At 44.1% G+C, this 13,283-nt stretch overlaps 1 protein-coding gene across 1 annotated transcript; it reads left to right on the top strand.

The window, feature by feature from the left end:
• The first annotated feature begins 3,543 nt into the window (after positions 1–3,543).
• On the top strand, positions 3,544–6,190 carry LOC148155490 (uncharacterized). The gene is made up of 3 exons (XM_088012613.1): positions 3,544–3,561; positions 3,951–5,598; positions 5,682–6,190. Exons 1-2 carry the CDS (start codon positions 3,544–3,546, stop codon positions 5,595–5,597), a joined length of 1,665 nt encoding a protein of 554 aa, XP_087868739.1. The 3' UTR covers position 5,598; positions 5,682–6,190.
• The last annotated feature ends 7,093 nt before the right edge of the window (positions 6,191–13,283 follow it).

The following is a 13,283-nucleotide window of genomic DNA, read 5'->3' as shown; positions in this document are numbered from 1 at the left end:
CTAGATCAGTTCAGTTTTTAGGCTAGCAAAGCACAGTGATCTTAAATATTTGTACTTTTGGAAGTTTTAACAGGTGCTACACTTTGGAAAATGAAAGCATCTCTGTGATTGACTGTTACACCGACTTTGGACACTGCAAATCATCGTAAAATACTTGAATTTTGTGCCACTGCACTTCCTCTGAGACCTTGATTTGATGGTCTGGATGACTTGTTTTCTGATGATTGGTTTTCATGTTTGAAAGAATTTGTGTTTCGCAGTGCAACGTCACATTTACTTGAGGCATGATGATGTTACTGAGAATAAAAAAAAATGATGCTATTAATCTGTAGAGGTAAAGGGAAAGAAAGCATACTTTGTAAGCTGTCAGTCAATTTTATTCTAAGCAGATTAGCAGATGATTGCCAGATAAGGTGAGCAATTAAACAGGGGGGATTTATTAAAAAAATATTTGGTGCACCCTAGAGACTGCTTACAGAAAAAGGCCTGGAGTTTTATAACGAGGTGAAGTAAAAAATTAGACTGACAAATTGCAGAATGCGAGCTATTGCTGTGCTGTCTGTAAAGGTCACCCATGTTCTGTTTAAGCAGCAGTCCGCTGAACAAAGCCTGCGTTCGCGGTTTCCAAAGTTCCTGCTTAAGGAATTGATTGGCGCCATCCAAAACTATGCTCCTTATCTTCCTAAAATTTATTCAGCTCCACAAAGAAATGTGGGTGGCTTGACAAAGACAGAAATTAAGTCTGAAAAGTCTTTCTTCAAAATCTAATAAGCAGAAATCGATTTTTAAGAGCTTACAGAATAAGCGAATTGTGGATATAACATTTGTTTTGCCTTTTTTTTTTTTTACTTTTTCAGACGGCTAAAAATAAAGTAAATCCATCTCAACTTGCCTTCTCCTTTTCCACTCTTTAATACCATGTCCCTTAGGAGGGAAACCGATGGCAGAACGCTCCATACGTTCAGAACAAATAATGACAGTTTGCCGTGTTTAGCCTGCAAGGAGCAATAAAATCTGACAGCTATACAGACTTCATACAGCCTGATAGTTGTTGGGTGCCAAAGGTTGATGCTCCTGAGGATGCCATATAAGGACCATGCAAACAGTTTAGTAGGAACCCATCAACAAAGCCAGTCTTTCGGAAAGGAGGGGGAATAATTACGTAAAAGCCTGAAGTTAAGGTCAAAATAAGGAGAAATAAGTGAGAAGGGAAAAAAAACAAACATTTTGCCACAAGAACTGTGTTGTGGAAGGCAGGCAACCACAGCAGTGACCACTTAGAGAAATAAGAGAGGATTATGATTTCACTGTGGAAACCTCCAGGCGTATCTTCATTGCATCATGCAGTCTTTACCTGCATAGACTTAATCTTGTTCCTCATCACCTGATGGTGGAACACATTCTAGGCAGGATATACGCTGGGTATGCTACAGAGAGGACAGAGACATCCACGGGCAAACATACTCTCACCTAAAAGCAAGTTGAAGTTAATGTCGACATTTTTCTTGTTTTTTTGATTATCGGTGAAAACCAGAGAATAAACTCATGAGATGCTGCCCAATCCGTTCAGACAGGCTTCAGCTGAGTTTTTAAGATTTTTTTTTTTCCTTTTTTTTTTTCCGGAAGGGATTTGATTGGTTGATTGATTTGGATTGGTGGTGACAGGACGAAATTGTTGGTAACCCACTGTTAATGACCAAATAGCCCACTGCGGTCATTGGATTGACTTGAAACTGACAGAATATTAATAAACATTTTTTTTTCCTGACAACTAACAATAAAAATCAGACATGGCTTTTGAAATGTGATGCAATAATTTAGTACCAGCGGAAAATAAAAAAGAAAAGAAAAACGGGAATCAAGCCTTAAGACTTGCATCTGAAAAGAGCCTTAATGCAGCGCCTCAGATTTCTGATTTTCTTGACGTGGCTAGAGATCAAATTGCTCGTGCTGCAGCATCAAACATGTAAAATGCAGGAGTGTGATTTACGCTAGAAAATAACTCTTGTTACACCCCTAATGTGTGAGACAGAGAGGCGTGGCGTTAAGCATAAAAACTAAATTAGTTTATTTCCTTAAACATCTGAGGATGTCTAACAAAAGGGAGCTTGTTGTGAAAGCATTTTTGACCTCTTGCGCAACGCTAAATGTAGATTTTAGTATAATGTAGTGCATAGATAATTAGGCCAGATTCTCTCCCAGCTGACTTTGGAGGCTACACCCTTGACACTTCAAGAGACAATGTGAATACAAAGCAAAGACAGAGCAGACATTTATTTGAATTGCATGCTTCACAAAGCTTTATCTTTCCGTGCCCTCCTCCTATCCACTTTATCTGGAGTTAAGACTTACATCTGACGCAGGTTGAGGCCAAACAGCAGTTTTGTTGGTTGAACATTTTTTTTTTTTTTTTTTTGTCACAAGCTAAAATAATAAAAAAAAAAAAACACCACCAACAACGACACAACGCATCTGTGTTTTTTGAAAGTAGATGTCCTCTCTTGGCTCGATTATTCAGTCAGCTGATTTACTCTGCCCATAATTTCCTATTTCGATATAATCAGCAACAACCTCTGATTGAGGCATAGATACTTTTCAGCGCAGGTAACTGTGCCGTATAAATTCAGTGGGACAATTCTTTTGATTGCATGCAGACATGTATTTAGTCGAAGCAGATCTCTGTAAATATAAAGCACGCGCTGGAGACAGATTGATGAATAATTATTCCAAAAGAGGCAACGGAGACATAAGCAGATGTTCAGCAATTTTGTGTCTTTTGTTGTTAATTAAATTTTATTGCCTATGTTACTCACAGATTATTTGCCATGGCTATTTCAGATGTGCAGCTTGGACAAAAAAAAAAAAAAAAAAGTTTTAATCAAAGCTCAGGATATGATTTCATATTTTCATCTCTTAACGATTTTTTTTAGGCATTTTGACCTTTTTGGAAATGAAAATTCAGACGGAAAGTGAGTTGACACACAACAGAGAGCGTGGCCCAGTTGTAATCCGAGACTAATTAAAATTAGGGGGCCAGATGTTTGCTGCTGTTATTTACTAAGCACATCCCTTTGGCAGTTCAAGCTTCCTGCCAACATTAGACATTTTCGCTGCCAAATTAAGACGTCGCGTCATGACATTTGCTTCACAAATATGGGAGGCATTTTTTGAAAAATGAAGAGTGAAGGCAGGCATGAACGCAGCTTGCAGTGTGTGTGTGTTAGCCCGCGGCAGCACTCTCAGTAGTTGAACAAGTGACAACAAGCAACAACAACAAAAAAAAAATCTATATAAATCCAGGCATCCTTAGTTAATCATACTCAGGATGTTGCCTGTTGATGTCGAAAGACGGGATAATCATCATAGACATTGCACAGATTTAACTTTTTTCCCCCCTGAAAACTCTGCAAAGTGTTTCCAGAAGAGACACTAGCTTGAAGACAAAAGGCAATGTAGTGAAAAATGGACAAGAACTTCAATATTTAGATGTGCCAAGCAGGAATAAGCGCATATCTGTCATGAAGCGGTGTGGTGACGGTGAAGATGAACGCTGAGACCCAGGTAAAGTGATGATGATGAAGATTTTAATAATAAAGCTCACAGTCCAAAAACAGGCAGCACGGCAGAGAGACAGGCACACAGCCAAATACCGGTAGCAACTGAATAAACCGGACTTCGTGCGAGCGAACACAACCCAGGACTTAGCAGTACGACTGGAGAGTGTAGACGGCAAACACTAGACAGCCATAGATACTGACTACGACAAACTTAGACAAGGACCCGACGAGGAACACAGACAACAGGTGGGTAAAAATACACACGGGGTAATTAAGGGAATGAGACACACCTGGGGAGCAATCAACGGGGAGGACAGGACAGAGACTCACAGGGAAACGGGACTGAACACAGAAAACTCAAATATAAACACACAAAAACACGGATCTTGACAGTACCCCCCCCTCAAGGGCGGATACCAGACGCCCACAAAAACAGAAAAGTCCAAAAACACAAAACAACCCAACAGGGTGGGTGGAGGGGCGACGGAAGGAGGGCAAGAGTCCATAGAAAAAACAGTCCAACAAAAAACAACCCAACGGGGTGGGCGGAGGGGCGACGGAAGGGGCCAGAGTCCAGAAACTGTCCAACACAAAAAACAACCCAACAGGTGGGCGGAGGAGCGAATCCGGCGGGCGTCGCCGGCGCAGAAACCGGAATCCCGGAGGCGGGTCCGGCGGGCGTCGCCGGCGCAGGAACCAGAGACGTGGAGGCGGGTCCGGCGGTCTCTTCCGCCGGCGCAGAAAGCAGAGACGTGGAGGCGGATCCGGCGGGCGGCGTCTCCGGCGCAGAAGGCCGAGACGTGGAGGCGGATCCGGCGGGCGGCGTCTCCGGCGCAGAAGGCCGAGACGTGGAGGCGGATCCGGCGGGCGGCGTCTCCGGCGCAGAAGGCCGAGACGTGGAGGCGGATCCGGCGGGCGGCGTCTCCGGCGCAGAAGGCCGAGACGTGGAGGCGGGTCCGCCGGGCCGGCAGGAAGGCCGGCTGGAAACTCGGGCGGAGCAGACTCAGGAAACTCGGGCGGAGCAGACTCAGGAAACTCGGGCGGAGCAGACTCAGGAAACTCGGGCGGAGCAGACTCAGGAAACTCGGGCGGAGCAGACTCAGGAAACTCGGGCGGAGCAGACTCAGGAAACTCGGGCGGAGCAGACTCAGGAAACTCGGGGAGCTCTGGCTCGGGGGAAGGCTGCGCTCCGGCAGCAGGCTCGGGGAGCTCTGGCTCGGGGGAAGGCTGCGCTCCGGCAGCAGACTCGGGGAGCTCTGGCTCGGGGGAAGGCTGCGCTCCGGCAGCAGACTCGGGGAGCTCGGGCGGCTGCGCTCCGGCAGCAGACTCGGGGAGCTCGGGCGGCTGCGCTCCGGCAGCAGACTCGGGGAGCTCGGGCGGCTGCGCTCCGGCAGCAGACTCGGGGAGCTCGGGCGGCTGCGCTCCGGCAGCAGACTCGGGGAGCTCGGGCGGCTGCGCTCCGGCAGCAGACTCGGGGAGCTCGGGCGGCTGCGCTCCGGCAGCAGACTCGGGGAGCTCGGGCGGCTGCGCTCCGGCAGCAGACTCGGGGAGCTCGGGCGGCTGCGCTCCGGCAGCAGACTCGGGGAGCTCGGGCGGCTGCGCTCCGGCAGCAGACTCGGGGAGCTCGGGCGGCTGCGCTCCGGCAGCAGACTCGGGGAGCTCGGGCGGCTGCGCTCCGGCAGCAGACTCGGGGAGCTCGGGCGGCTGCGCTCCGGCAGCAGACTCGGGGAGCTCGGGCGGCTGCGCTCCGGCAGCAGACTCGGGGAGCTCGGGCGGCTGCGCTCCGGCAGCAGACTCGGGGAGCTCGGGCGGCTGCGCTCCGGCAGCAGACTCGGGGAGCTCGGGAAGCTCGGGGGGCTCTGGAGCAGGCCATGCCACCAACCTTGCCGCTTGTCGCCCAGGCGCCAGCCTGGCTGCCTGAAACCCCAGCACCACGGGGACTGTGGCGACTGGAGACGGGCAGACGGAGCTGGCTGGAGACGGGCAGACGGAGGTGGCTGGAGACGGGCAGACGGAGGTGGCTGGAGACGGAATAAATGAGGTATGTTTCTCTTGAATGAATGAATCGTAGAGTTCAAAAACTATTTCCAATATGGCCGGTTGGTTCTTGAACTGATGCATGAGGTGGAGGTAATCCGGTTCCGTGAGGGCGTTCCAGCTTACTGGGTCCATGATGGAAGCGTTCCTCACCGGTTCTGTGGTCGGGTCCTTCTGTCATGAAGCGGTGTGGTGACGGTGAAGATGAACGCTGAGACCCAGGTAAAGTGATGATGATGAAGATTTTAATAATAAAGCTCACAGTCCAAAAACAGGCAGCACGGCAGAGAGACAGGCACACAGCCAAATACCGGTAGCAACTGAATAAACCGGACTTCGTGCGAGCGAACACAACCCAGGACTTAGCAGTACGACTGGAGAGTGTAGACGGCAAACACTAGACAGCCATAGATACTGACTACGACAAACTTAGACAAGGACCCGACGAGGAACACAGACAACAGGTGGGTAAAAATACACACGGGGTAATTAAGGGAATGAGACACACCTGGGGAGCAATCAACGGGGAGGACAGGACAGAGACTCACAGGGAAACGGGACTGAACACAGAAAACTCAAATATAAACACACAAAAACACGGATCTTGACAATATCCCAATGTGAAAACTTGCAACCGTAGTCGGAGCTCGAATCCAGACGCAGCCCACGCTTTTCAGGCGTTTGTTTTATATTAAAATGAAAATAGATTTACAATTAGGATTGTAATAAGAAATCAAGGGGTAAACATCTAAGGGAAATGAAGGCAAGGCACTGCACATTTTGTTGTCATTTTTGGCAAAGTGTCATAATTTCCTGTTTTTAGATCCATTCCTCTCTCCGGTGACTCATATTGCTCTACATTAGCAATCAAATTGAATCAGAGAAGAAAAGGATGCTAGACTAAGCCTCGCCGTTTCTTACTCATTGCTTGGAGATGAGCAGTCCTTTTTTTTTTTTTCTCCCATAATTCCTCTGTGCTCTGTGCCTAGCCTTGAGTTCTCAGCGTCGTTTTGTTTCCTGCTCACCTACCTTAAGAATCCTCCTTTCTCACTCTTCAGTCGACTCCCTGAAAGCCAGCCGAAGCTCCGTGCGGGAGCGTGTGACATCGGCAACGACGTAGGTGAAAGGTCACTGGAAGCAAATGTTAAAAAAATCAAAATAAAATCTAAACTCACAAAGGGAACACACTAATACCATGACTGTTTTCTTTTTCTTTTGTTCTTTTTAGCAAAATATATTTTAGTTACAGTAGTCGCATGGCAGAAATAAAACTCCAAACATGTAATTCTATTCATTTTTCAACCCTTCTGGCATATTAAATATTCAGCTAGTGGGGTTTGAGTCAGATATTCACAACATATAGCAGGAGACACATTACTGGACTGTGCAGCGAACTTGGATTACTGAAAACCTGCTCGTCTGGCTGAGAGGGGCGATTCTTGCCTCCTGCTCTTCTACTCCTATTAAAAACGGCCGAGTGGTGAACACACACACACACACGCACACACAGAGCCAAGGACTTGGGATTATTGCTCAAGTTAATGCTCATTGTGCTCGTTATATCTGAAAGTGCATCAGCTTCCGTCGCCGAGAAGAAGCTCCAACTAGCAATTTCTGCGACACCCGTTGAACGACCCATAAAGTTCAGGTCAGAGAAGCGGGTCGTCTTCAGCGCTGCCCTCTCAGTCAGCCCGCTGCCCGTTCTTCAGCCGACGACGCATAGGCCGCATATTTTTCCACTTATAGCAGCCGCTTGTTATGATAGCTGCAAATTATAACGAAAGTGCTTCAAAGTCATGCTAATTAAGTGACACGGTTTACCATGAGGGGTCGAACTTCTTTTGATTTCTAGTAATTTGGCTCTCTGCAAGCATGTGGAGCTGTGTGACTCACAGCAGCGAGCGCAGGGAGGAGGAGGAGAGGCAACCAAATAGTTGGGGGCATGTTTATTGTAAAGGTCAACATTAATTACCCCTAACAGTATATGAAGCTGTGAGTGTAGCGTGCATATGGTTGCCAGGTTGACGAACATATGACCCGGTATGAGTTTATTGAACTGAACAGGGGTCAACATGCGTTTGAATAACATATTAATTTATTGAGTTCTAATCTTTAGATAAACATATGTAGTTCAAATTGTACTTTCCTTTTTCTCACTGTGCAGTAATCAAAAGGAACACATGTTAACGTTGAGGACTAATCGTGGAGTTATGCGTTTTGTCTGATGGGTCCTCTGATTCGGTGTAGAGAGCTGCTGAGAGGCAGTTGGTCTAAACAAAGTATACGCTCATTTATTTGGTAACGCGTGGGATTCTTTTTCGGGCTCCTTTAAGACAATAACCCATGCAGCCCATGAGGAGAAGACGGCTTTCAGTTATGTAAAACATTTCTGCGAGTAGCAATTCAACTCACCTGTGACTTGTATGCAGAGTAATTTACACGCATCGTTTGCCAAAGACATCGCGTTTGCATTTTGAATGTAGCTCTACAAACACTTTTTTTCTTTTGTTTTCTGTCTCAAAGGACAATTGACTGGTTGAATAACGAATGCTGTTTTTTTTTTTTTTCCTGAAGTTGAATTCAGATAATTTTAAGAAATTGGAGCCTGTTTTTAATTCCTTTCTGGATATTTGAGGTGTGTAACACTTGCTTTTAAGAGCAATCAGTTTGCTTGGTTTTAGCAAGGAATAATAACATGGAAGATACTGAGTCAGCCCAACTGAGTTAACTGTGTTATGGCTAACCCGAGGAAATTTCACATGCAATAATTTAATACATTAAAATATTTATTCTGTGTAGGCCTTACTAAATCAAGAATACATTTGAAGTAAATTATCAAATACATACAACTTAAAATATTTGGTCTTGTCACATGTTTTAATCTGTTAGCATGCTTTTTTTTTGTAGGAATTTTTGCTATATGTTTTTATCTAAACCAGTTCCTTGCTCCATGTGGAGGCGAGTTACCAGGCTGGAAGGTGAACATCCATCGCCTCTGGCAGGTTGACTTTCCAACACTGCTCTGTGTTTGTCTTCCCATCAACTCCAGCTTCCGTGTTGCTGCTGATGAAAAGCATTGCCACAGCATGACTCTGTGCCCAACATGTGACACTGATGGTGTGTTCAGGATATTGTGCAGTGTTGGTTTCCTCCTACATATACTGCTTTGAGTTTACCACAAAGTTCAGGTTTGGCCTCATCTGACCGGTGAGCCTTTCTTCAAGATGTCTGCTGTGCCCTCTTCGTGGCATGTAGCAAACTTTAATTAGGACTTTTTTGTGGCTTTCTTTCATCATGGGGCTTCTATTTCCATAAAGGACAGTTTTGTGTTGTGCATAAATCACCAATAGACTAATAAATTCCAGGGAAATGTATTTTTATTACTCACTACTGTCAGTTTTTACTAAGCACAACTACAAATTTACCGTGCTTGATTAATGTCACTGTGTGAATGTGCTTTTATCATGTTGTGTTTTTTTTATATGTAGTTGTGTTTAGTGATTTGTCGATGTGGTTTGCACTTTGGAACCATCGTAAAACAGGAAGTATGCAGTCACAAAAACAAGACTGTTTGTTTCAAACAAGTTACCAGCATTTTCCCTTAGACAAATTCATCTCAGTATTTTTAGAAAAAACAGGGTCACGTTCTGGGTTTGGCACCATGCTGAGGTAGGTTTTCAATACAGTTATGGGTTAAAGAGACTAATTCCATTTTTTTAAGCAGTTTTTAGGCTCTGGTTACCTTTTCTTAATACTAAATTGACAGGAAAGTGGCTTGTGAGAGAGGGGGAAGACAGAGGTCAACAGGCTGGGACTCGAACCTGTGATGGCCACGTAGAGGTCTGAGGCTCTGGATGTTAAAGACTTACAAAACAATCTATGACCTGGAAGATGACTGATTTGTGATGAATGACATGATTTTCTTTATTGCTCTTAAAAGAAGACATTTTGTCTCACTTTGAGAATGTTCTTATATCTATTCAGTTGTTTGTAGGTAAAGGACTTACTAGATATAAGGGTGGTTTTTAAAAAAAAAAAAAAAAAAACTTTTCAGTTTGACACTCTAACACTTTATTTGGCCTCATCTAACTATGCTACTCCTAAGTGAATAAACTTGTTCTTTACTGTGAACTAAAATCATTTACACAATCCATTGATAGTTTTGGTATTATACAGTATCATTTGGCTATCTTAACTTTTCTCGGACTTATGTTTTTTCATCTTGTTGAAGTCTGATCAGGTCCTCGGAGAGATCAAAACGGTTGTCTGTGAAGAATGATGAGGCCTCTCTTCAAACCGGGCGACAATTCATCCGTGTGCCGGCGTTTTGTAGTATGAAGCAGATTAATTTGAGCAATTTTGTTGTGACCCTTTCATGCAGATGTTTGCAGCTCTTTGTCTTCTGTGTTGCATTTCCAACTCCTCTTTGCCGGCTGGTTAGTTGGTTTCTTTATTTCTGCAGCACCGCACATTTTTATTCCGAATTTATTGAAAGTGTGACGGATAAAAGAAGTCTGCGTCATGATTTTGTGCGCCATAAAACTTTGAAGGGCACTCCACCATCATTCAAGCCGTACTGGCTGAATAGGTAATGAGGCCGGCGGAAATATTCTAGCCATATAACACGAGCCACTTCAAAAGGAATAATCGTACGGATAAAAGAAAAAATAAAAATCCATTAGTGCAAACATATAGACTTCTGTAGTTTGCTGGTGGCCTTCTACCTTGTCGAATGTTTTAATTTTTTGACATGTAGCCTTTGTGACAACACATGGAGGTTCAGAGCCTTTCTTCTTCTTCTTCTTTTTTTTTTTTTTTTAGTTTCTTCTCTTTTTTTTCCAAGAATGTGACCCCATCTCATGCTAACGCGGTTTTTGGCAGAGGACCTTGAACGGAAAGTGATTTCCACTGGCGTTCGGTATACTTATGGATTTGAGATGAATATGGATAATTAAAGCAAATTTTCATTGTTTGCTCACACACATTCAAGGTTAAAGTTCCACGCGTTCTCCCACTTGAATAGCAATGAATCCCACACATGCTTTCCCACCTGTATTCATATTCTCTATCCTCCTCTCTGCTTTAAATCCACAGAAGAAAGACAGAGAGAGAGAGAGAGAGAGAGAGAGAGAAACAACCTCACAACTGAAATGATGAGTCCACTAACCCACGCAAAATAAAGCAAGTGATGGTGCTCAGCCAAAATTTGTCACGTTTATCCTAGATGCCAGATCTGCCAGTTGGTTCTGACCTTTTCTAAGCTTCCGACTTAAAATACCATACCTTGACTCTCTCAGCTTCTTTTAATTAAAGGTCCAGTAATATCAGCCTGGAATTTCTGCTCAACATTTCATTTTTTATTTTTTTTTTATTGTCTGTATCCTCCAGTGAGGGTAGGAGGGCTGGCCAGCGATGCCAGCCCAGGGTTGTTTCTGTGGTAATGAGCTGTCAAAGATATGAAGAAGGCCGTGCTTTTTTTTTTTTTTTTTTTTTTTTTTTCCCCCTTTGCATATCTCTCCCTTCCAAATAGGGAGTGTAGACAGTAGAGCAGGTCTGGCAGCAGCAGCTGTGGAGAGCACACCCTGGGGATTCTAGTGTCACAGATGCAGTTTAAGAAGCATGTGAATGGAGTGGCTCCCTCACTGCAGGCTGTGAGGACGTGCATGATTAGACCTGTAGATGTTGTCCCCTGAATGGGAAATGGGTTTTGCGAAGGTGCTCAGGAGGGACCGGTCTAAAAGACTAATTTAATTTGCCAGCCGCTAATGACAAAAATAAATTCTCCAGCCGGTCTCTGCTCTTTTGGGCGCGCCGATATGTTTCTCTATGATTCCGTAAGCGCTAATTGTCTTTCTCAATGTGATTTCAGCTGGCCACGTCCCGCTTGTTCGGCCACCGGCGCCAGCTCAAGACAAACTTTCGGTGTTTTATTCATCCTTCGCGCATGCCGTTATCGTCCTCGCGTTAGAAGAAACATACAGTAACCGTCGGTAATTTAACTGCTTTTTATGTGGTTCCATAAATGGTGGAAATTGAGGATTCTTGTTTACCCTAGAGCTAACAAGCATTTACTTTCAACAAGTGGTAATGTAACTGTAGCATCCCGCTGCTATGTCTTGTATTAACTAGAATATAAACTTATTCTCTCTGATGGTCTTTTTCATTCCTAAACTTCTGTTTAGAGAAACACTTACTGTTCTAATCACCACATTCATTTGACAAAGATAATCCCAGACAGCTTTCTAATAAAAATATTGTCATTTAATAAAACACATCGCACAAAGCCATGTCATACTGTAAATATACCCCAGTCATTTTAACTTTGTATTTGCTAATAATATTTTCACATAAACTAGAATGTCGATTTTCAAAATGCCTGGCTCTGCATGTGTCTATGGAGGCTTTGCGAGATGTTTAAAGGGGCAGTATTATGTATTTTACAGGTACTTAGCGCCATTATCGGCACTATTGGCAATAATTGGCACTAAGCAAAGTGCCAATTATTGTATTTATGTTGGTGCACAGAATACACCAACATGAAGGGCTACTTGCTGCTGTGAGGGAAACACAAAACAAATTCGCTTCTACCAATATAAGAAATAATCATGTGTTTTTTTCTTAGTTTTTTTTATTTACTGTAAAAGGTCTCTCTCTCAAGTTTTGCAACTCGTATGAAACTTGCACTGCATCAAGCAGTAATGTAATGCCAAATGCACCCAGCTGCTTGTGTCCTAAAAATAAACAAATAGAAATAAAGCAATAAACGACTTTTCCTCTAGGGAGACGGAACAGCAGCAGACACTTCCTGAGATGGAGTGATCCAAGGAGACGTGGCCACTGGTGTTGACTATGTTGTTGAATTGTGTGATGGGGCTTAAACAATAAAAGCCTTTCTAATCTTTCTGTCTGATTTCCACAGTTTACAACAGAGCAGAAATGTAAATGCAACAGAACACAACAAAAAAGCCCCACCAGCGTGTCGCTTCAACATCTGTTCTGTATGTTCTGCAGAGTGGCAGGCAGGACGTTTGCTGACATGCTATTGAAATTGTCGTGTTACAGTGGGGAGTCATTGTTCCTTCAAAGATCAGGAGATATTGAAACTGAACTTCTAGCAGAAGCGCTCGGATTGTGTGAAAAGCTGGATTGGCAAAACATTCTCCAACTAAATGAAGACGAAAGCGAAATTCCTTTTCATGCTCCAGTTATCACTATCAATGGAAACTCTTGGTTTTTAGCCTCTTTCATCAGGAATCGCTTGGTACATTTTGACTCTGGTTTTTACCTTAGATGGTCATGTTCAGTGGTTTCCATCACTTTTAAAATATTGCGAAGTTAAATAATCTCATCTCAGGATCCGAAAGGGAAATTATTATTCATGCATTTTCTCTTTTGAGACTGGATTACTGTAATCCATTATTCATCCACGTAAACAAAGCGTGGCTGGGCCGCTCCAGAGTACACTTAAAGATGTTGGTTATCACTTATGTAGTTTCTTTTGGTGTACAGCACTCTGTGATCTATATATTGAAAAGTGCGATATAAAAAAAATGTATTATGTTTTACTTCACACTGGGAGCCTACATGTGCTGCGCCTGCATATGTGCTCGTTCTCTTGTAATGCTTCTTCTCTGCCTGGCACACAGAACAGCCAGCAGTGGAGCTGATGACTTCCAAAGCCGTCACAGA

Source organism: Poecilia mexicana, unplaced genomic scaffold (genome assembly GCF_051168715.1).
Source record: "Poecilia mexicana isolate PSO_F unplaced genomic scaffold, ASM5116871v1 scaffold_14, whole genome shotgun sequence".
Lineage (NCBI taxonomy): Eukaryota > Metazoa > Chordata > Actinopteri > Cyprinodontiformes > Poeciliidae > Poecilia > Poecilia mexicana.
Note: the sequence above shows the minus strand (reverse complement) of the source record. Positions and strands in the feature narration are given on the sequence as shown.